The 21,983-nt window shown below is 37.0% G+C and overlaps 7 protein-coding genes across 7 annotated transcripts; 4 read left to right on the plus strand and 3 right to left on the minus strand.

Moving 5' to 3' along the window:
• Positions 1-9,487: 9,487 nt before the first annotated feature.
• Positions 9,488-10,420, plus strand: BKA55DRAFT_693591 (uncharacterized protein; the record flags this gene model as incomplete). The annotated part of the gene is made up of 1 exon (XM_046199935.1): positions 9,488-10,420. One exon carries the CDS (start codon positions 9,488-9,490, stop codon positions 10,418-10,420), a length of 933 nt encoding a protein of 310 aa, XP_046045839.1.
• A 619-nt stretch (positions 10,421-11,039) lies between these two features.
• BKA55DRAFT_542643 (uncharacterized protein) lies at positions 11,040-12,589 on the plus strand (the record flags this gene model as incomplete). The annotated part of the gene is made up of 4 exons (XM_046190506.1): positions 11,040-11,236; positions 11,288-11,829; positions 11,889-11,992; positions 12,086-12,589. The coding sequence occupies 4 exons, from the start codon at positions 11,040-11,042 to the stop codon at positions 12,587-12,589; spliced, it is 1,347 nt and encodes a 448-aa protein (XP_046045840.1).
• A 290-nt stretch (positions 12,590-12,879) lies between these two features.
• BKA55DRAFT_596672 (uncharacterized protein) lies at positions 12,880-16,396 on the plus strand (the record flags this gene model as incomplete). The annotated part of the gene is made up of 2 exons (XM_046195974.1): positions 12,880-13,313; positions 13,366-16,396. The coding sequence occupies 2 exons, from the start codon at positions 12,880-12,882 to the stop codon at positions 16,394-16,396; spliced, it is 3,465 nt and encodes a 1,154-aa protein (XP_046045841.1).
• A 70-nt stretch (positions 16,397-16,466) lies between these two features.
• On the minus strand, positions 16,467-17,190 carry BKA55DRAFT_621128 (uncharacterized protein). Its single transcript, XM_046196771.1, has 2 exons — positions 16,706-17,190; positions 16,467-16,652 (listed from the first exon to the last, which is right to left on the minus strand). Exons 1-2 carry the CDS (start codon positions 17,093-17,095, stop codon positions 16,500-16,502), a joined length of 543 nt encoding a protein of 180 aa, XP_046045842.1. The 5' UTR covers positions 17,096-17,190; the 3' UTR covers positions 16,467-16,499.
• A 394-nt stretch (positions 17,191-17,584) lies between these two features.
• Positions 17,585-17,992, minus strand: BKA55DRAFT_542646 (uncharacterized protein; the record flags this gene model as incomplete). Its single annotated transcript, XM_046190507.1, has 1 exon — positions 17,585-17,992. One exon carries the CDS (start codon positions 17,990-17,992, stop codon positions 17,585-17,587), a length of 408 nt encoding a protein of 135 aa, XP_046045843.1.
• Positions 17,993-18,514: 522 nt separating this feature from the next.
• BKA55DRAFT_596674 (uncharacterized protein) lies at positions 18,515-19,722 on the plus strand (the record flags this gene model as incomplete). Its single annotated transcript, XM_046195975.1, has 5 exons — positions 18,515-18,540; positions 18,761-18,948; positions 19,006-19,053; positions 19,096-19,213; positions 19,266-19,722. The coding sequence occupies 5 exons, from the start codon at positions 18,515-18,517 to the stop codon at positions 19,720-19,722; spliced, it is 837 nt and encodes a 278-aa protein (XP_046045844.1).
• A 181-nt stretch (positions 19,723-19,903) lies between these two features.
• On the minus strand, positions 19,904-21,523 carry BKA55DRAFT_518968 (uncharacterized protein; the record flags this gene model as incomplete). The annotated part of the gene is made up of 2 exons (XM_046188307.1): positions 19,904-21,433; positions 21,482-21,523. 2 exons carry the CDS (start codon positions 21,521-21,523, stop codon positions 19,904-19,906), a joined length of 1,572 nt encoding a protein of 523 aa, XP_046045845.1.
• Between the last annotated feature and the right edge of the window lie 460 nt (positions 21,524-21,983).

A 21,983-nucleotide genomic window follows, 5' to 3' on the forward strand; every position in this document is an offset into this window, starting at 1 on the left:
AGTTTACTAAAGATTGCTCCTTTAAGTTACTTAAACGCTTCTTAGGCCTTATTGTTTTAGTTAAAAGGTTTTTCCTTCTTTATTAGTTTTATTAATAAGATTGCGGTTTTACTAAATCCTTTAATAAATCTTTAGTAGTAGTTAGTAAAGCCTAAAAAGGCTTATATTTCTTTAATATTAATAAGTACCTTTTATTTTATTACTACTAAGATTTTCTTTTTCTTTATTTAGATTTCTTTAAGTATAATAATATATCCTAAAAAGTCTACCTTTATAATATAAAAGTAACTTTTTTCTAGTTTAATTAATAGCTTAATATCCTATAATGCTTTTAAGACCTTATAGATATATTCCTTATGCTTTTCTTTATTATTTAAGAAGATTAGGATATTATTAAGGTAATATATTATAAAGATATTAAGGTATTATTAAAGTATATTATTAATTATCTATTAAAATATTATAAGTATATTAATAAGACTAAAAGGCATTACTAGGTATTTAAATAGTTTAAATCTGGTTTTAAATGCTATTTTCTATTTATCTCCTTCCTTAATATAAATAAGGTTATATACTCCCTTAAGGTCTAGAGCTATAAAGATCTTTTTGCCTTATAGCTAATCTTTAAGTTCTATTATAAGCAGAAGTAAGGTTTAGTCCTTAATAATATATATATTAACTAGTTAATAGTCTATAACTAGTTAGTCCTTTTTATTCTTTTTTAGTATAAAGAATATTACTAATACTACTAATAAACTTAATTCTTTAATATAACCCTTCTTTAGTATCTTATTAATATATTCTTATTAAACTTATAGTTCTCTTTAATTAAGTAAGTATAGTTTTTAAAATAATAGTTTTTTATCTATAAGGTTAATCTTATAGTCTTATTTATTATATTTAAAGACTTTTATTTTTAGTTTTTTTTTAAATAATTTATTATATATTTAATATTCTTTTAGAATATTCTTAAGTTAATCCTGGCTTATTATTATAGTTTTATCTTTTTATAAATCTTATTATTTAAGAATACCTAGGATTTCTAATTTCTATCTTTAGCCTATCTTATACTTATATTATACTCCTTTTAGAGGTAGTAAAGTCTTTACTCTATGCCGGTCTATGCTAATCCTCTTAGTTATAGATTAAGATCTCTTATTGCTTTTTATAATTATTTTATTATCGCTATTAGGGTTACTAGGAAATATAACTTGGCCAGTCCTTTAGTTAATATATAGGTTTTATTATCTAAGCTAATTCATTTTAAGGATAATATCTATCTCCTTTCCTAAAGGGATAATATTAAAACTTATTCCTTAATTCTTTCTTTTAATAAGGATCTTAAGGTAATTAACCTCTTAATCTATTATACTGTTATTATAATTAAAGAGTTACCCTTCTATATTAATAAGTTAGTATAGTAGTTATTTCTTCTTTTATAGTATTTTTAACTCTATAACTATTCTTAAATTAATAAAGTTCTTCTTTACTTTATTATTAATCTATATATTTAGCTATTTTCCCTTAATTTAAGCTTATAATACTAGGTAATTAGGTTTGCTATTTTATATAGCTTCTAGAGTACTTATTAGTTTAAGTCTTTTTTATTTTTATTTATTACTTTTTTATAGCTCTATTATTATAAAAGGTATATTACTTTTCTTAAACTTATTTAGTAAAGTAACTTGTATTTTTTATTATTATAGTTAACTCCTTTATAGTAATCTTTAATATATTCTTTATTATCTTTATTATTTAAGGATTCTTTAACTTAGCTTCTTTAGAAGTGCCTTTAATAGTGTTTATAATATACTAATTCTTTTTTATTAAGGTAGCTATTTATAAATTCTTTATTATGCATTTTCTATTAAAGATATTCTTCTAATTCTATATCTTAATTATTTAATACTATTCCTTATCTAAATTATTTATTTTCTTTATTTTAAATAGTAATATTATTTCCTTCCTTATCTTAAAGGTACTTTTTTAATTATTTATATATATTTTATATGAATTTGTCTTTTTCTTCTTAATAATATTTTCTAAGGTTAACAAGTTCAATCCTTATTTCTATATCTTTAAGTCCTTTTAGGGCCAGGTCTTTAAATTCTGCTTCTACTTCTATAATTCCTTATATTATTTATTTAATTCCTTAATAAAGGTTCTTATATTTTTAAGTCTTATAGTAGTATAATATATAGAATTATAGTTTTACTACTTTAAGATTCTTATATTAGTAATATACTAGGTACCCTTTTATTTCTGTTTTTTAATAAGGGTTATTATTAGGTATGCTAGGGATTATAATAGGAAAGTAATTATTATCTTCCTTATCTTATTTATAGTTCTTATACTAATAGTATTTATATAATAGTTATAATAATTTATTATATTCTAGATATATTAGGAATGTTTCTATAGTATTCTTAGTATTAAATTTTAGCTCTTTATAGTAAGGGTTTATGGTATCTGCTATATAGTAAGCCTAAATATATAAGCTCTTAAGCTTATTAATATAGCTATATTCCCTAGCTCCTTATAGATATCTATCTTCTATTAAGGTATATATCCTGCTATTGTTTTTATTAAATAGTAATTTATAGGGTTATTTTTACTTATTCTTAATTTATTTATTTTCCCTATAGAGGTATTATATAGTATTTTAAGCCGCTCCTCTTTTATATCTTATATTTTAGGAATATTATTAATAATATATATAGACTTTATCCCCTACTTTATATTCTTTTTTTACTATTTCTTCTTTCTCTTAAATAGTTATTTAGATTAGGATAGTATTAATTATCTTAAATACTTTAGGTTATTTTTCTATATTAGAGGTAGTTCTTATTCCCTATAGGTTTTTTAGATATCTCTTAATTTCCTGTTTTAAGGGTCTTTTTTCCCTTATTATCCTAAGGGTCTTGGTTTATCCTATCTTCTTATATTTCTTTTCTTTTTTTCTTTTAAGGTAATAAATATAATCTTTTTCCTTTTCCTATTATTAGTTTTCTAGGTTTTCTTGCTATTTCCTTTAGTATTTAATTGCCTTTATCTTATATAATATTAGGATTTAAGGTATATTTCCTACTTTAGTATCTTCTTCTATTAGAAACTTTTCTTATAGTTTACAAATCGAGCTATCTAGGTATAAGTATTAGCTATATTTTAGTATAATATCTTTATATAAAGCCATTATGTTATATAGGCTTTATATTATTCTTAATACTTAGGTTTATATAGCAGTCTAGGGTTTTAGTTTATTAATTACTAGTAGTATTTACTTACTTTAGTTAGGGTTTTTAGGCCTCTTTAGTTAAGGATATTTATTAGCTATATATCTAAACTAATTATAATTATAGCATTTAACCTTAGATATATTACAAGGTCTTCTATTATTATTGCATTATATTACTCTAAGTATTATAGGTCTTGGTTTTATTTTATATTATATATCTATATACCTTTTCCTTCCTTAGTTAGCATTTTATTATCTATTAGTATTTTACTATAAGTTATATAATCCTCTATACCTTTCTGCTTATTTCTCTTAGCATTACTTATATTATTAATTATCGATTTCTATAGTAATGTTTGCTAATTTATTTAGGTTCTTTGGTTTAGGTCTGATGTTTACTATTACATCCTTAACTTCTAACTTTAGTCCTAAATACACCTGCGCTATATAAGCTTCCTTGCCCTAGTTTAGCTTGGCTGCTTAGTAGCAGTATTCGGCTAGATAGTCTATAGCAGATCCTCTCTACTTAAGCTATTATACTTTTATTTCTGTAGTATGCTTTTTATTTATTACTTTAAAGGCGTTTTTAAGCTCTAATTTAAAGTTTTTATATTTCTTATAGATATACTTTATTATACCTTATTATTCTTTATATAGTTTACTAATATAGTCTTAAATAATAGGTTTTATTAGGCATAATGCCTTATTTTTAAGGAATCCTATATTATATTAAACTCTTAGTTTATTAATAGTAAACTAAATAAGGTAGTATATTTAGTAGCTCTAGAGGCTAGTAAGGAATCCTTAGAGTTTATTAGCATTACTATTAAATAGTTTAGGCTAGCAGGGTTAAAGGATTTCTTTAAGATCTTTTTTAATTACTATAAGGGCTATAATATATTTAATATACTCCTTATAGAGTTTTTAACTATTTTCTACTTCCTTTTTAAGTGCTTTTATAATCTTAATAAGGTTAGCTACCTTCTTTTCTAAGTTCTTAATTTTATTTTTAGCTATATTAAAGTTATTCTTTATATTCTTTAAGAGGTTATTATATTACTAGCTAAGCTATTTAAGTCTATATTTAAGTTTTATAACTTCTCCTTTATAAATACTTAGGTAAGCAGGGGTAATATCTTTTTCATTTTTATTATTAGTTTCTATAAGAACATCTTCTAGGTTAAGGGGCATCTCTTGCTGCAGGTAATACTAGGTATATCTTAAGTTAAAAGGCTAGATTAAAGTAGTAAGTATTATTATATTAGTATTACTTAGCATTATATAGTATAGTTTAAATAAGAGCTATTAATATATAATAGTTAGGTTTTTTAAATAGGTAAACTAGTCTATATTAGGTTTATATTTATAGATTATATAAGGCATAATACTAAGTATTATAAAGTATTATATCTCTTAATAATTAAGTAATATATATTAGGCTTATTAATATAAAAATACTTTATTAATAGCTAGTAAGCTAAGTTTTATAAAAGTGCTAATAAATATATTCTATATACTAAAGGTAGTTATATAGGAGTAATATAATATAAGGTTATTATTAGTCCTGGAATAATGCAGTCCTAGAGCGCTATTATTCCTATACTTATTAGTCCTTATCTAGTTAGTTATTAAGGTAGAGTTTTTATAAGGTATATATAACATAACTGCTAAGGTTGTAATAAATAGTATATAACCTCTTTTTCTTAACTTAAATTAATAAAGGGAGATACTATATATAGGATATTTATTATTATGCTTTTAGTTATACTATATAGATAATTCTTCTATTACTCTTAATCTATATAAGAAGTATTTAATATAGTAGTAATTTAATTAATAAATAAATATATAAATTAAAAGCTAAATTCTTTATCTTCCCTCCTTAATACTTTATCTTCCTTTAAGATATTAAATAATCTAATAACTTATAAGTCTTTAAGCTTATATAGTTTCTATCTCTTTAATAATAGCTCTTAATAATAATAATAATAATAACTTTAAGATCTTTAAGAATAATACTTAAACTATTCTTTATACTATTCCTTTAAACTAAAATAACTAATTTATCTTATAGCCTGCCCTTATTATAAATAACTTAAGGACTAGCTAAAGGGTATATAAGGCAGCTAGCTTCTTTCCCTTTATCCCTAGTCTTGTTCTTTATAGCTAAGAGAATCTAGAAGTATAATAGCTAGTATATAATATATTTAATACTAATAGTTAGATAGCCTAAAATGCTCCCTTAAGAGCTAATATAAATATAAGTCTCCTAATGCTAGCATAGCTATATATAGTATATAATACTAGCTTTATTCCTGCTAGGGCTCTAGTAACTATAGTAATATAGAATTAGAAATATAGCATTAAGGGAAACTAGTATACTAGCTAGCTTTATAATATAGTTAACTAATAGTTAGCTTAACTAGTCTCTAATATTATACCTTTCTAAATAGCTTAAATGCTATAATAGTAAGATATAGTATATTAAGCAGGGCCTCTAATCCTTACTATAATATAGCCTATGCCTGTAGTTAAAATAACTATATATATACTAACTTTATAAGTAGCCTAGCAGAATAGTATATATATTAATTTAGTTAATCTATAAGGGTATATTATATAGACTTAAATAGGCAGATAGTAAGGGGAATTAAGGATATTTAAGGTTACTTTCTTATATATATTTAGTAGTATATATACTAGTTTAAATCTCTTGCTATATTAATATTATTTACTTTATTAAGGTTATAATTTACTTAAAGAGAAATATATAATTCCTTTATTTAATTTATTTACTTATATATATGCAATTTAATTCTCTATATTTAATTTTATATTATCTTCTTACTTATTAATAATATTAGAATCTAGCAGATTAAGGTATTAAGATATATATTAATTAATTTAGCTTTTTTTTCTTAATTTAATAATATATATATTATCCTACTTAGGCATAAGTAGCTAGTTATAAATATAGGTATTCTAATTAAGATAATTAATTTATAAGGATTAATAATTTTATATACTCTAACTTTACTAACTCTTAATTATTATAAATACTATAAAATAAAAAGAGGCACTTTAATTACAAAAAGCTACTATTAAGTAATAATAATTATATTATTAAATTTATCGAAATTCGCTTTATCTATATATATCTCCTAATTAACTATTATCCCTTTATATCTTATTTAGCATCAGGCTGCCTAACTGCTTAGTTATCTTGCTAGGAGAATTAGATCGCCTCCCTGCCGCAGCTATAATAATATATAACTTATAAGTCCTTGCCAGGATATATAGCTAGGGCCTTCTGCTCTTAAAAGCTGTATTTTTAGTTAATTAGCATTATTATTAAATCTATTATTATTATTAAGCTAGCTATATATCTCCTCTAATATCTAATTTCTTAGTTTAAAGCTATTATAAAGCTTAATAAAGGGCCCTATCTGCTCTAACCTCTAGCACTACTAATACCTAACTGCATTATACTCTAAAGGCAGTCTAATAGCTTCTCTAAAAGTATAGTTAGTAAGAGAGGTACTAGGGGGCTGCTAGTTAAACCATGCCTTATAAGATTCCTTATACTTTATATATACTTAATATATAGGCTCTTAAAGGTAATAGTAGGTTAGGGTTAGGATTATTTATAGTATTAAGGCTATAGCAATAGTAGGAGATATAGACCTGCTTTATATATTTATAACTATAACCTCCTTTATAATAAGATCTTATTCTCTCTCTATATTATTAAGCTCTGCTGCTATTTTAATATACTTCTTAGGGCATAGCCTTAAGTTTCTATTATAATCTTACTTATAATATTAAGAGCAGGTCTATAGCTTCCTAGGCATTAAGGGAAGTAATGCCTTTTTAACTCCTTTAAATATATATAAATCTCGCTATATACTTAATGCTAGCTATAACTTTAAGGCTATATAGTAATTATTAACTTTATAAGGCTTAAATATTAGCAGTAGTATCCTAGATTGCTAGAGATATTAATATAAATAGAAATAGCTTATTAATAAGGGCTTATTTTCCTAAATTAATAGCATAAGGGCATAAGTATAAGGTATACCTATAGTCTTTAAAAAACTCCTAGTATATTAAGGGAGACTTTCTCCTATTTATTCTTACTGCAAATTAATTATAATTAATGCCTTATAAGATATCTAACTGCAGACTTAGCTATATAGAGCTCTTAATAATATCTAAGCATGCTAAGTAGGTCTTATTGCTTATTTAAGAGCTTATGCAGATTTTAATATAATTAGCTAGTTTATAATTACTAGCTTAATAATTTAAAAAGCCTTAAAGAGGTTAGCCTTAAAGCTTTTTAAATAAGATTTAAGTAAGGAATAAATACCTTTTACTTAAGATATAATAAATTAGTTTAGATATAAATACTTATTTATAAATACCTTAATAAACTTACCTTTATAAGGGTTTAGCCAGGTTAAGAGAAGGTAATCTACCTTCTTTAAATATAAATAAGTATACTAAAGTAAAAAGGCCTTTAGTCTCTTATTATATATAGCCTATAACTTTAAGGCTATAAGTATATACTAATTATTATAAAATTCCTTTTATACCTCTTATCCCTCTTTATTATCCTTACCCTTTATAAAGCCACTTATATAGAAGGTTAGGACTGCTTTATTAATATATTAAAGGCAGAGCATAACCTTTAATACTAGAAAGCAGAAAAAGGATATAATAGCATTTATATAAGTAAGGCATTAATTAGTTAGTATAACTAAAGGATAAGGAATATTATTAGTATTATATAAATCTTATAACGCCTTAAGAGCCTAGGTAAAGTCCTCCTCTTCCTTACTACTAAGATATGTAAATATAATATAGAAGGTGCTCCCTATAGTATTAATACTAACTATATTAAGGAGGGGCATCTTATACTTATTAGTCTTATAGGTATAATTAATTATAAATACCTTAAGGTATAACTTAGTAAATTAAAGTAATTCTAAATAAGTAAATATAACTAACTATAATTAAAAGTCCTTTTTAATAAGGTAATAACTCTAAAAGCCTTATAAATTGAGATATTAAAGCAGAGTAATTATATAGCTCTATCTATTAGTAAGGTCTTACTTTACTTAAAAGATATAGTTTATAAGATCTAAGTTAATAAATAATACCTTTATATTCTGCAGTAAGTAGGTCTTAATTTAGCGTTATTTAACGCTAGTAAGAGTAAGCTTTTTAACTATAAGGATATCTTTATTAAAGAGCTTTTAGTAAGTTATATATATAATACTACTTCTAATAGTAAGCTTATAATTATAATAAGAGTAAGAAGGATTAGGATAATATTAAAGACTCTATTTACTCTTATAGAGGCTTTCTTTTCTTATTATAGAGAATTTATACTTTATACATTAAGTAATATACTTCTTCTTCCTCTTAAAATTAGGAATTAGTATATATTTACCTTTACTGCAGTTATAGCTAAAGTATATATATAGTCTTTTATTTACTATATATATTATATACCTTATTATAAAGGCATATCCTTAAGCCTTTAGTTACTTATTAATATCTATAAGGAGGGCTTCTTATAATAGATATAATGCCTCTAGGGGAAGAACATTATTAGGCCACTATCTTACTAATTTATTAGCAGTAAAAAGGACTAAGAGCTTAATATTACTTATTTAAATACTAATTATATAGATAAAGTTAAATTATAAAGCAGAAAGTTAGTAATTACTTTATTAGTAATATAAATATAATAGGAAGATAAATTGACTGATGGTCTCCTAGTTATGCGGATTTGACTATCGAAGCTTACGTGGCCTTATCCGCATAACCGGTTGTGCGAAAAACACGTGATACTAAACGCACAGCCGGTTGTGCGGGTATGAGTGCCCAACTAAGGTCGTGGAAACAGTCAGCAAGACTATCAACGCTAGCGTACCCGAAAATGACAAGGACCCCCAAAAGGCTGTACCTTTCCATTTTAGCCAGCTCACTAGTGAACAATAACTCGAAGAAGCTTGCAACAAAATGCAGACGTGTGATTCGTTCTCTGAAGAGAACCCCTGAATTAGCCTGTTCGTCTGAACAATCAGCGGAAATTGCTTCAAGCCTCCAATAAAAGCCGTCTGGACTATTGGCATACTTATAGCAAGCGCCGAGACTCCAGTTACACCCAGCTCGTTCAACTTCTGCCCGTAATCGATTCTCGTCACTCTCTTACTTGCCCTCTTGAGAGCTTGCCATTCTTTCAACATGATCGGTCCTAGAATCGTTGCTATTGTTGGGCTTCTTGCTGCTGGTGTCCAGGCCGGACCATGCAAGCCCTCATCGGTTGTTACAACCATGACCGAGTCTACAGTGATTCACGTAGCTTCAACCACAGGCACAGCTATCTCTGGAGACATGGCTACCACCACCGAAACGACCCTCGCTCCCAGCTCGACCGCCTCTTCTTGCGTTAACAATGAGAAGACACCGTTTCCAGCTGATGTTTTATGTGACACCCGGGGCATTGGCCAAGACCCAAAAATGCTCTATCTCAGCACATTGACTGTTGATGCCACGGTGGCACACTGTCGAGAGGTCTGTCGAGACACGGATGGCTGTATTGCTTTTGCCGTGCAGCCAGATGTCTTTTGTGATCTCTGGGGAGGTAGTGTCAAACAGACCGATGGCTCCAACACCGCATGGTCTTGGTACTCTTTGGACTGTTTCTGCGATCTCTCTGATGAGTCTACCACCTCGGCAACTGCCACTGCTACCACGGCGATCACAGATACTACATCCCTGGCCACCGACACTGCTACTACGGGGCTCGAGACATCTTCTACGGTGCCCACGACATCTTCTGCTGAACTCATTTCAAGCACTGAAACCACCACTGCCGCTGCTACGACTACCACCAGCGCCAACTCCGCTCCCAGATGTCCCGGTGGATTCCCCTCTGACTCCTCCTGTGGCGTTTCCCAACAATACACTGGAGCAGGAACGTATATCAAAGATATCGATGGAACATATACACTCGACGAATGTGTGCAGTTCTGCATTGACGATCCTACATGCAGCCTATTCGCACATGGCGATAGCTTTTGCGAGCTCTGGAATGGAGACTACGCCAGCACCGGGGTTTCTGTGTCTTGGAGCTGGTATGAGTTGGATTGTTTCTGTGTGGAGAAGGCACCGTAACCTTGAGGGGATGGGAAACTGATAGGGCATATTCCCTGTCGAGACACTGGGTTTAAACCGTCAATAAAGCACTATGCTTCCTTTTAATTCTCTGGCATACATTTTAGTCGCCTTTGCAGTGTACAGTTTTGAGCTTGACTCACTTTCAAACTGCACGAAGAGGAAGCGATGAAAGTCAAACGAGAAAAGAGTTCGGTTTGCTCCAATCAACGCTTCCAGTGCCCGTCACTAAAGATTTCCGCTTGAATCTTGCTTGATCAAAAGAGTCATTGTTGGTCAGGTGGGGCACAACCACAATTAAGACATTCAGGATTTACCTAGCTAGAGAATCAACCTATCCTTGACACAATCATCCCAGTCAAACAAGCCTATCGCTAAGATACAGTTCTAGTTAATCTGCTATGAATACCACCAGCCGCCGCAGACCTGTTCCTTCCCAAATCACAAGAAAACACCAACCCCTTATCATGACTTCATCATTCAGCGACATACGGAGGCCCATTACCTACGAATGGGCGTCGCTCCCCGCAGAGCTTCGACTGCAAATCTTTGGATACGTCGTTCCACAAGAGAACTGTCGAGACACAGATCTTACTCGTTTTGTTTTCGTCTCTTCAGAATGGCAAGACTATTTCGAATAGTTACCTTTCGACGCCTTCTGATCGACGATTCTGAGTTGGGCTTCTTCTCAGAAGCAACCAAGGGAGAAAAGGTCGTGAGACTATCGTATATCCGCTACCTATGCCTGAGAATCGAGCTTCGCAACTATAATTATCCGCAATGCGATGAGGTAGAGAGTCGTGATACGAAAAAGTGGTGAGTTTGATGGGAGTTCTTGTCTTTATGGTGCCTAACGTTATTGAGAAGGAATAATCAGATATTTACTCATTCGCTTAAGAAACTGTTCCAAGTTCTCTGCCGCTGGAAACCTCTTGATAATCGGGACACTGGGTTGATATTCGAGATCACAGCTTACTCACCTGGCGATATTGATTGTTGTCCCGAAGCATCAATGGAATACGATCTACATAGCAAATTCCAACTTGAAGGGGACTTGACAAGTCAGCCATCTATCACAGAGTTCATGGATACCAAAGAGTTTAGAGGTATGCTCATGCTTGGCAAGAACTGGCATAGGCCGAGAACCATGGAAAGGTTGCAGCGACTCCGTGGAACAACGCTTAAACTAAGCACAAAGGAAAATCCCAAGCCAGCCCCGATTGTTCATACCCTCTGGATACGTCATCAGTTTCATCGAGGAGTAGGCCCCAGGAGCTTGGCACGGCTCTTGTGTAAAACTTTGGTAAATGTCGCTTCTCTCCGATTGGAGGTTTTATCAAGTTTGGAAGAGCCACAATTCCAAGGTCAATATGATGCGTCGGAAGATATATATCCAGAAAACCCCCCTAGTGAGTAGTCCTTGACTCCGCGTACGTTTTCCTGATTCGTCAGCTGACTTTGGTGCTAGATTGGAACGAATTTATTCTTGTGCTTCCCCGTCATATCCAACACTTCTCCTTCAACCTATTTTCCAGAACACAAACGGGGTCCGAATACCTCAGAACAAAAGAAGTACTTAAACTGCCGAAGTCTCTAGCGAAGAAAGCTCACGGGCTAGTTTCCTTCTGTCCGCCGGAGGGTACTAACTACCTGAGGTTTATTTAGTGTCTTGGAGAGCCACGAATTGGCAATCGATCAAAACTGACACAGCTATGTCTGCAAATTGGGGGAGATTTCTCCGAAGACGTCCTTCGGTTCCACCAAAATGATATCAATAGAGCCGTGAAAATATCTGCCGTTACAGTCCGGAGTTTGCCAAAATTTCAGATTCTGGAATTATGGGGTTGCGATGGGATCAATACCTTCATGTTCAGATATGAGCTTGTGAAAGACCATGTTACTATTACATGGAGAGCAACTGAAGACTGGATCACCTTGGAGGGAGAGAATATACAAGAGTGGGCTAAAGTGGCTGAAGGATATAACGTGGGCTTTTCAGCAAAGAAGGAGCCGTTTCTGAGGGTCACGCGCGGCGGCATGCATATTGACGGGAAGATCATCTATCGACATATGAAGCTATGCGATCTGGCGATGAATCCTGTTACTTGGCTTACATTGAGACAAGGCGAGCCTGGTAGAGCAGATGGAAGGACGAAAGGCTCGGGTTGAGGATCACTTATAAATGTTTCAGATAGACGGTACAAATTTGCCAGAATTGAACGAAAATCATCATCTGAGCCACTTACGCAACTCCAGTCGTGATGCATAAGACCGCAAAAACTGGTTTTCCCGTGCATGCATATCTATTATTGGCATCAATATCTTACTGGATATCGTGGTTAGTCAGCGTGATTCTTCCCAACACATCAATCTGCACAGCCTGATCAGGCTGTGTCCTTTTCTTTTTCTTTACCCCTCACTCCAGAGCGTCAGGTTATTCCTCGAGAGCACACATCGTCATGCTTACGGGTTTTGAGGCACTCGGCGCGGCGAGCGCAGTTTTGCAAGTCATTTCATTCGCAACCGACGTCGCTGTAGCCTTGAAGAACGCATACGAAGGAGCTACAGCTTCTGAAGATGATCTCCATCGCCACGCGAAGGAGATGTCTGAAGCCGTCGAGCGAGTTAACACTCGCTGTGGACAAATGAACAATACGAATTCTAGCTTCAACACTCCAGAGTTGAAAAATATTTCTCAGGATTGCAGGGTTGCTGCCAAGAAGCTTGAGACAGAAGTTAGCTACGTGACGAGCTTGCAGGCCAGAGGCGACATTGTCAACGCGTTTCGCAAGGCATTCAGGACATCTCGTCGTAAGAAAAAGCTTGAGGACCTTGAGAAAACCCTATTCAGATATAAACAGCTTATAGACATCGAGTTGAAATCTCATCTATGGTAAGTATACTGTCGATCACGTCCGTACATATACTGATGACCTCTCCTGCAGCTCGCGCAGCGAAGCTGTCAGACTCAAGCAGGAATCCGCGTTCCAGAAGCTCGATACCGACGTCCAGTCCCTTGTCAACCAACTCGCTCAAGGTGTTACTGATGTACAAAATCTCGTCAAGCAAGAGCACTCTACAACACGCACCGCTATCACTCAGGAAACCACCCGGGTTGAGGTAGCCATTAACTCGCACACCGATAGCCAAGTCCTGGAGCTCAGAATCGCTGCTGAGACGGAGAAGAAATGCGAAACCTTTCTTCAAAGCCTTAAAGCTCCACGGATGAATCAGCGATACAACGATGTCATGGACTCAAGAGATGCAAGCTTTAACCAAGTATTCGCATCTTATGAAGACATGAGAGACATGTATTACGGATATTCAGACGATGATGACGATCCAGAAGGCGACGATCTGGAGGATGATGCCGATCTAGAGGATTGTGATAATTCAGATTGCATTTCTCATATGAATGCCATTCATCGCTCATGGACTTCTTTCAACTCATGGCTGCAATCAGATGACCAATTGTTCTATATCCAAGGCAAGCCTGGCTCCGGGAAAAGCACACTTGTCAAATTCATCCTAGACCAGAACCAAACTCATGACTTGGCTAAACGATGGAGCGCCGATGCGACTATTCTCTCCTATTTCTTTTGGAAGATTGGGTCAGAAGAGCAGAACAGCATAAAAGGTCTCTGGTGCTCTCTGCTTTACCAAAGACTTCAAGGTCAGCAGCACTTAATTTTGAGTACTCTACAGCACTTCAGCCACTTGTCTCTACATTCAGAATATCACGATTGGTCTATCAAGGACTTGCAAGCTGTCTGGGTTTATGTTGCGAACTTGGATACTCGACACATATGCATTTTTGTCGATGGACTAGATGAGATCCGGGACCAAGATGGCTTTTCTAAGCTGGCCCCGTCCATTCAGTCTATATCAAGACTTCCGAAAACCAAACTGTGCGTTTCAACCCGACCTGAGGCGCAAATCATGAGGTGGCTCAAGGCGACAAAGGCTGCTGGAATCCTGCTTGAGGACTTGACGAGATTCGATATGTTTGTCTTTGTACGACAGAGGTTCTGTGAGTTATTACCGAATAGTCAAATCTCTTTGAAGGTTTTCAATGATTTGCGTCAACAGCTTGTTGATAAAGCGCAAGGTGTATTTCTATGGCTTCATCTCGCTACACGAAGCATCATCGAGGGGATCGAGAATGAAGATTCTGAGAAAATACTTTTTTCACGGCTCCGCGAGCTTCCTGGAGATCTTGAGAAGCTGTACGTCGATATGTGGGAAAGGTTTAACGCAAAAAGCTCTGTCTATCAGGAAACAGCTCGCAGATACTTTCGATACGTTCTGCACAGTTCAAATGAAGACATTTGCATAGGGATTGTTCTGCGGTGGAGATGGGCTTCATTGCCATTGACACTACAAATCGCCTGCGCCGAGAATACTGGAATACAACAGAACCTTCTGACGGGTACGGGTACAATCGGAGTCACAGAGATTCTACGAATGTGCGATGAGACAAAGGCTTCCATACACAGTCGGTGCGCAGGGTTGCTTGAAGTGCAGCCGCAAAAGCTTCACCATAACCTTTCTGAAAAGTTGGGAGACAATAGCACCGCCTTTAGCCAGGCTTTTGGCAATGTAGCATTCATTCATCGAACAGCACATGACTTTCTGACAGACACAGAAGCGGGCCAGGGCATTCTACGATGTGATTTATTGTCCGACTTTCCCTGGCAAACCCGACTTCTGAAAGGTCTGATCTGCATGGTGATAGTTCTGGCATCCGAATGGGACCTACTATGTGATAGCTCCCATATCATCAACCAAATTACCGACCCTGCAAAACGCCGGGGAAGCGAAGGCCTTCAATTGGCTACCGAGATGCTCGACGTCATTCGGCCATTGTTTAACAAGCATCTTTTAAGACACTACATATATCCTTGGGAACCTCAGTTATCGTTCTTGAGTCACTTGATCAGCGATGAGTTATTTGATGATTACGTTATCTCGTGTCTGACAACCGAAACCTCGCCTCATCTGGCTACCAGTGTTTTGCGAGAGGGATGGTATTCGGGACTTGATGTCAAACTGCGCAAAAGCATGTTCGACGCATTAATAGTCCTTGGAGCGGATCCACACGAGTATGGAGTACTTGGTGATTCTTCGGAAATGGAGCCATTTGTCATGAAAGGAACAGCATTTACCAACCTTCTCACATATTTTCTCATTTCAACACAAAACGGCTTCGACCATGGAGACATTGAGCATTCCCGAACTTTAGAAATTGCAATACATATGGCGACGACTTGCCAGGATCTGAATGCAGCTGTTGCATTGTTTGCTTCCTTTTCTGAAACTGGGTACATGGAGATTTTGTCATCGAATCTTATTATCGACAGCCTAAGCCACACATCAAGCACCCTTTCCTTATTGGTGGTTTACGAGGTCAACTTACAGTTCTTGCTACTGTATCTACTCTCGAAGATTGGTGGGAATCTTGCCGACAGTGTGCTAGCAAGTCTTCAAGCTCAGGATGTCCTCTCGAAAATTGACAATCCCTCAGTCAAGTTACGATACTTCCAGAGGCTAAAAGTAACAGAAGACAATCTTGAGCAAGACATTGCGTCTCCAATGATGTTTCAGCGCGTTGTACCTGTGATACCCTCTCTATTAGGAAGTGATATTGAACATCTTTTTGACGTGGACTTCAGGAGGCCCTCGCAAGAGTTATGCATGCCACATGAGGATAAAACATATCTTCATACCATTTCCCGTTACATCAAGGACATACAGACCGAAGAAGTTGAAGTCGAAGATATGGTTACAAGTTTAGCTGCTGAGAACCTGGGCTTTTGTACATACGAAAAGGCTGGCATAACCCCGACCTATGAATATCTAAGGACCCCAACAGAGAGCAATGTCGATTCATGGAGACTGTTTCCTTTGGCAATGGGAAGGCTCAAAGCAGCAGCGGCGACCAAGGAAGGAACGAAAGGTCACGAGCCTCTCCCCTGATGGCCAATTTGTATATAAACTGAGTATCAGGAGATAGAGACTAAGACACGTTAAGAGACTCCCCGAAATATGGACTTCCCTCCATCTGATAACTCGCGTGTTGCTATTTTTCTTGGCTTTTATAGCCAAAAATGCCCTTAGTTGGCGGATCTCTTTCCTTCTGCGCAATGCTCACAGCTTCTGAAGGAATCAACTCTTTCTCTACCAGAAGGCTCAGAACCTCCATCGTCCATTCCTGACATCTTTTTGTATTCACCTGATTATGGAAATCATTAGTCACCGTTATGTCTCTTGTGAGTGGTTATTTACCCTATCAATTGGTGCACGTATGTTTTGTCCTTTGGGAGGTGGAGTTACAGATTCTGCATGTCGTTCAATAATACTTCTCGGTGCATTCTCTCTCATTTCCATAGTTTCTGGGCACTCGTAGAGAATTGAATCGTCGATCTTCCCAAGAGAGACCAAGTGCTTTAGGTCAGCGTAGGCTTGGGTATTGTAATTCCTATGGACCTCGAATGCAAAACCTGACATCAGAGGTTCTCCGACGACGTGTATTCTTGTACCAAGGGCCTTTTGAGATTGGAAGTCTTCACTAATAGTGTCCCGATCGTATTCTGCGTTTGGGATGAAGAGTGCGAAATGAGAGCGTTGATTGGTTCCTCCGCCGGACTTGGCAAGATATAGAGAGCGGAATGGCATGATGATTTGTAAAGAGTAACTTTATAATAGCATATGGCCCTGGGATGGTAAAAAAGCTAACTTCTGGGATTATTAGTATCTCTCATAAACATTTGTAGAAGCGGGGTTTCTCGAATTTCTGCAATGGAATAAGCTAACAGGGATTGTATGCAAGGCTCAACCAACAGACCTCATGACGAGGCACGGAAGGGCGAATAATAAATCCAGGACATATCGTGACAACGCAATGCCCATAACCAGCCAAAAATATTACCTGAAACGAATGAGATGTTGGCTCTTCAATAGCATCATCTTCGTGTCCAAGTCCACTTCCAAGTCTCAATACACTTACTTCTTATAACCCGCTTCCGCCCACTTCCTCTGCTCATCGCCTTGACCCAAATGCTTCTGACGCACAGAAACCATGTGTTCATACAACTTCAAAGCTGTATATACATTTTATTCCCAAAATAAGCCTCTGCAAAATCATTCTCAGAAGACATGGTCTTCTTATGAACCTGCCCTCTGAATAGGCAAAAGTTCCTCCAAAAGCGAAATCGCCTTCGTGAGTTCTTTGATCTCCAGGTATTGCTCGCTAAGGTATACCTGAATCTTGAGGGTTTCGAAATGTGGTTTACCTAGGATTTGCTTCTGGATGGGCAGAGTCTCTTCCAGAAGAGAAATGGCTTTCTTGTGTTGACCTTTCTGCTCATAAGTATAGGCGAGGTTGTTCTTGACGACAATGAGAATTGGGTCGTCTTTTGCGATTTTACCTTCCGCTGCTTCTATACCCATCTCTAGGCTTTTGGCTGCCTTTTCATAGTCTTCAGCGTAGTTGTAGCATTTCCCAAGCTCGCCCAGAAGTGTCAACTTGTCCATGGCGCACCGTTGAAACAATGGCTTTTTGCGAGAACGCATGATACCGCTAACAAGCTGCTGTCATCTTTCGGGAGGTGTTTCTCTTGAAATGCCAGTGCCTTTTCAGTGAGCTGTGTCGCCTTCGTGGACTGCTCTGTTTCTGCATAAGCTTCTGCAAGGTCGAGTTGAATGCGCAGGCGTTGCTTAGTATTCTTTGATGAGGACTTCTTTGCCCAAGCTAGTGCTTGTTGCAGCCATGGAATTGCTTTTTTGTTGTTTCGTTCTCGTAAAAGCCATGATCCGATTTTGCACACAAGCTGAAATCTCTCATCAAATCTCAAATCTTAGTGTGTGGCGATTTAATCTGCTAGCTCATCAGAACCGACCCCCCATTTGGAGCGCCTCGATGGCGGCGAGCTTAGGCAGTTTATCATTAAACTATTCCTTAAAAAATAGCCCATGTCTTCTTGGGTTCTCTTCTTTCCCTAGCTAAATGAGAAGAACATTTCAGGCAGTCTGTGATTTCGGCCATCAGTCCAAGTGTGACGGACAGGTAAAGGATACTACACCAATACAAGTTGCATGCCCAGGCTGCCTCGGCTGCAAGTGTCAGATGGTAAGGTCTAAGATCCCACCAATAAACAGGGGATCTCTTGAGCTTTTAGCATGCTCAAATAAGCAAGTGGTGAGACTACAGCTTCTCCAATTGGTCTTTGTTACTGCGCCGCATGGTAAGGCGCAGCAGCCAGGCACTCATTAAAGAGTTCTCATTGAGTTATTTCCCAATTTTCGAAGACCATTAATGCCAACTGTAAAATAACGTCTTAGAATTCTCTATCCAACTGTCACTGAATACTTTGGTATTGGATTCGCCAACAACGGTCCACTAACAACCACGTATACGCCCCCCGCAAGCTGCATAACAGTAACAACAGATCAAATCATCTTCGCGCATCCCAACAATTTAACTATATCATACGGAGCGCCGACATGTGAGACTGCATCAATGGGAAAGTGTCTACCATCTGGCTCCACATATGACAAACAGATCACCTACTAGGATAAACATGGAGGTCAAGGCACTATTGACTACTACTCACCTGGTATAGCTTGTCCCAAGGGTTAGACTCCAGCTGGCACATTTGCGCATGGCAACGAAACAGGTTCTGTTGAGAGGAGTGGTGGTTTTACGCAGACGACGAGTGCACGGCCAGGCGTGTCTGTTACTGATCCAAATATGCCGCTGGAACAAATCTGTCTTAATGCATATTGCTGCCCCAGGTATATCCCACTTCTTTTGCTTACCTCTTTTTGTTGTCTGATTCTTGCGCAGTGGCTGGGTTGCTGCAAAGAGGGGAGGCTGCTTCTCATCCATCGAGCCCTTAAAATCAGCAACATATACAGAAGTATGCAACAAATACCTACCCCCAAGCGCCATACGCTCAGTCTACACTGTGGAAGGAAGCAAGGTGTCGCAATATCTGTACTCAGCGGTAACGGCGGAACCAACTTCAACGATTTGGCCAATGTCAGTTTTGCAAACTCAGACAAGATTCCGGTATGAAGAACTTGCGGTTGTTAGACACTTTCCTGCTGTCAAGCTTGTATATAAGGAGTCCGATTTGAAGCCGACTGGGGATGGAGGTAAGGACGACGATAAGAAAAAGGCTGATGATGACAAAAAGGATGATGATAATGGGGCTTCGAGTTTGTTGAGAAGTGGTGGACTTTTCTCTATTATTGCGGTGCTGTTTAGCATCCTTATTGGCGCTGGTTTGGTAATGTTTTAGTTGTGAAGAAGGTTTTGATCGTTAAATCAATGATTGATAGTACAATCGAAGTACATGAAGGCTGCTCTCGGAATCCTATCTATTTATCCACCGAAAACAGTCCTGCAAAGCTTTTGCCTCTCCATACGTCGAGATGCTGGAATATGATACCCCGCTAAGGCAGTTCATATACAGTGACAACCTACTCATCGTCAGATGGACCTGAATCCGACGAATCAACATCTGAAGAAACACCATCAGAGCCACTATCCGAATCATCGTCATCAGAGGTATCCCCAGGACGACGACCAAACGCAAGCTCTAGGAATTCAGCTACACTTGACCCATCCTCAGAAGAATCCATCTCAGAAGTGTCACCCTCATCAGACATCTCCGCCATAAACCTTCTGAAGAACTCTCCCAGCGAGGCTGTCTTTCTCACAATATCATCGTGTTGAGTTTTCCGCTTTCGCTCAGCTGCCGCTTGATCATATCTGCTCCCGTAAATCTTGCGCATATTCTCATGGACCCGCGCAAACACCAATTCACACGCGTCGATATCCTCGGTGCGATTTGTCTCGATGTAACTGTCTTCGCCGTTGACTTGATCGCTTCGATCAGTTGGGACGTACTGTAGAGCATCGCCTTCTTTTTGATAACCGCATGTTTCGATATAGAAGGCCGAAATGGCTGTTTTGCTCAAAGCTGTGAGGATCTCTTCCCATGTGCCGGATTCGAGGTAGACTCCCATGAGCACAACTTCTCGCAATGCTGTAGACCGTTGGAAGAGAGCTGTGAGTGCTCCCCCTGTTATGGACAGGCTCTGTAAGTCGACTAATTCCAGGTTCAAGGGCTCTAGTGCTGATGAATCAAGCACCAATACATCGGGTCCCTTCACCTTGAGGGTATCCAGATTTGTGGCGAGTGGTAGCAACTGTCGGACGTATTTATCGAACTTGTCATTAGGTTGTTCATACCGAAATTCCAAGTCTTCGCCGTCCTCAGTACAGTGTCCATAGTGAACACTCAGACGCTTGAGCTGCTTGAAGAATGTCTTTGGAGAGTAAGGTCCTCCATTTTCGTCGTCGCCAAGAAAATGCCCAAAGTCATACGCGAGAGGTAAGGAGAGGTCGAGCTCTACCAGATTCTTGAGCCCGGATCTGTAGATAGCGGTTGATAGAGACTCGAAGAAATTCTGAGTGTCCTGAACCCAAGAACAACTGGCCTGACCCGGGTCATCAAAGTCTTGTCTGTAATTGTAAGGAATGTCCTCAAAGTTGAGCTTCAGAACTTTGAGATTCGGAAATCTCGGTAGTGCACTGTGAATCACGGCGCCTAATCGTGCAAGGTACTCTAGGTCCTTGTCCTTCTCCTCAACTGCAGGCTTGTAATCTCGGAAGTCAGTCGCACTCTGCACTTTTAAGCAAATTTCCAGACGGCGGACGATTTTGCGAAGCGAAGGATCCTTTGATAGTTTTACAAGACGCGCAGCGCCGGTAATACCCATGCTGGTCACGGCGGTTATGCCCCATCTTGTTATGACACTGCCGGAGTAGATTATGGCGTGCTGAAAGAGAATAGGTGTGACGATCTGGCAGAAGAGACGATTTACGGCACGCAGAGACGTCAAGTACGAGCGTCGGTTGATCCCTGTTATCTCGTGCTGACCTACGGGCGGCTCGTATCCACCGAAGCGATGTCGCTCATAGCCATTGTGGAGGTACGACACAATCTACACCCGGTCAGCATCACGAACAGTACCTAGTGGATGATTACAAACTTCTTGGAGAATTTCAGGTGGTAATCTCTCAAGAGAAGGCATGTTGCTCAAAACCCTCAAAGGCTGAAATACGAGCGAAGTCGTGTCACGAACGTGTAGTGATAGTGGAGCTGTCCCGGATATCGTTCCATCTTTTTTCCAGCACTTCTGATTGGCGGAGCAGCACGACTGTAAACCGGGATACGTATGTACTTTGGACTCAACATTCGTTATCTGGGCAAACCTTGATAAGGTGATTCAAGTGTGGTTCCATGTGACTCTATTCCGGCGATTTACAGATAGAACACAAGTTATTTGTCAGCCTCGGGAGCAGGGAATACAGTAGCAACCTAGCCACATAACCAGCCACGGCCAGCTTCTTCGTGCCAGGCCCAGAATTTGTCCCGGCAGCATCTGGCTCTTTGACAGTTGCCCGGTTCGGGGAATACTGGGAATATGTTGCCTCTGCCCCGTGACTGTGTACTGTACTAGTCCCGGTAGTGGGACCATGTGGTCGGTAGTG

This window comes from Fusarium redolens (genome assembly GCF_020744475.1).
Source record: "Fusarium redolens strain MPI-CAGE-AT-0023 chromosome Unknown BKA55scaffold_14, whole genome shotgun sequence".
NCBI classification, from domain to species: domain Eukaryota; kingdom Fungi; phylum Ascomycota; class Sordariomycetes; order Hypocreales; family Nectriaceae; genus Fusarium; species Fusarium redolens.

What these genes read in the sequence shown, in the direction of transcription:
- BKA55DRAFT_621128 (XM_046196771.1), bottom strand. Translation starts at nt 17,095, where the DNA reads ATGCCATTCCGCTCTCTATATCTTGCCAAGTCCGGCGGAGGAACCAAT. An exon ending in TACGTGCACCAATTGATAGG is followed by an intron (nt 16,653 to 16,705) that starts GTAAATAACCAC and finishes TTCCATAATCAG; the next exon opens with GTGAATACAAAAAGATGTCA.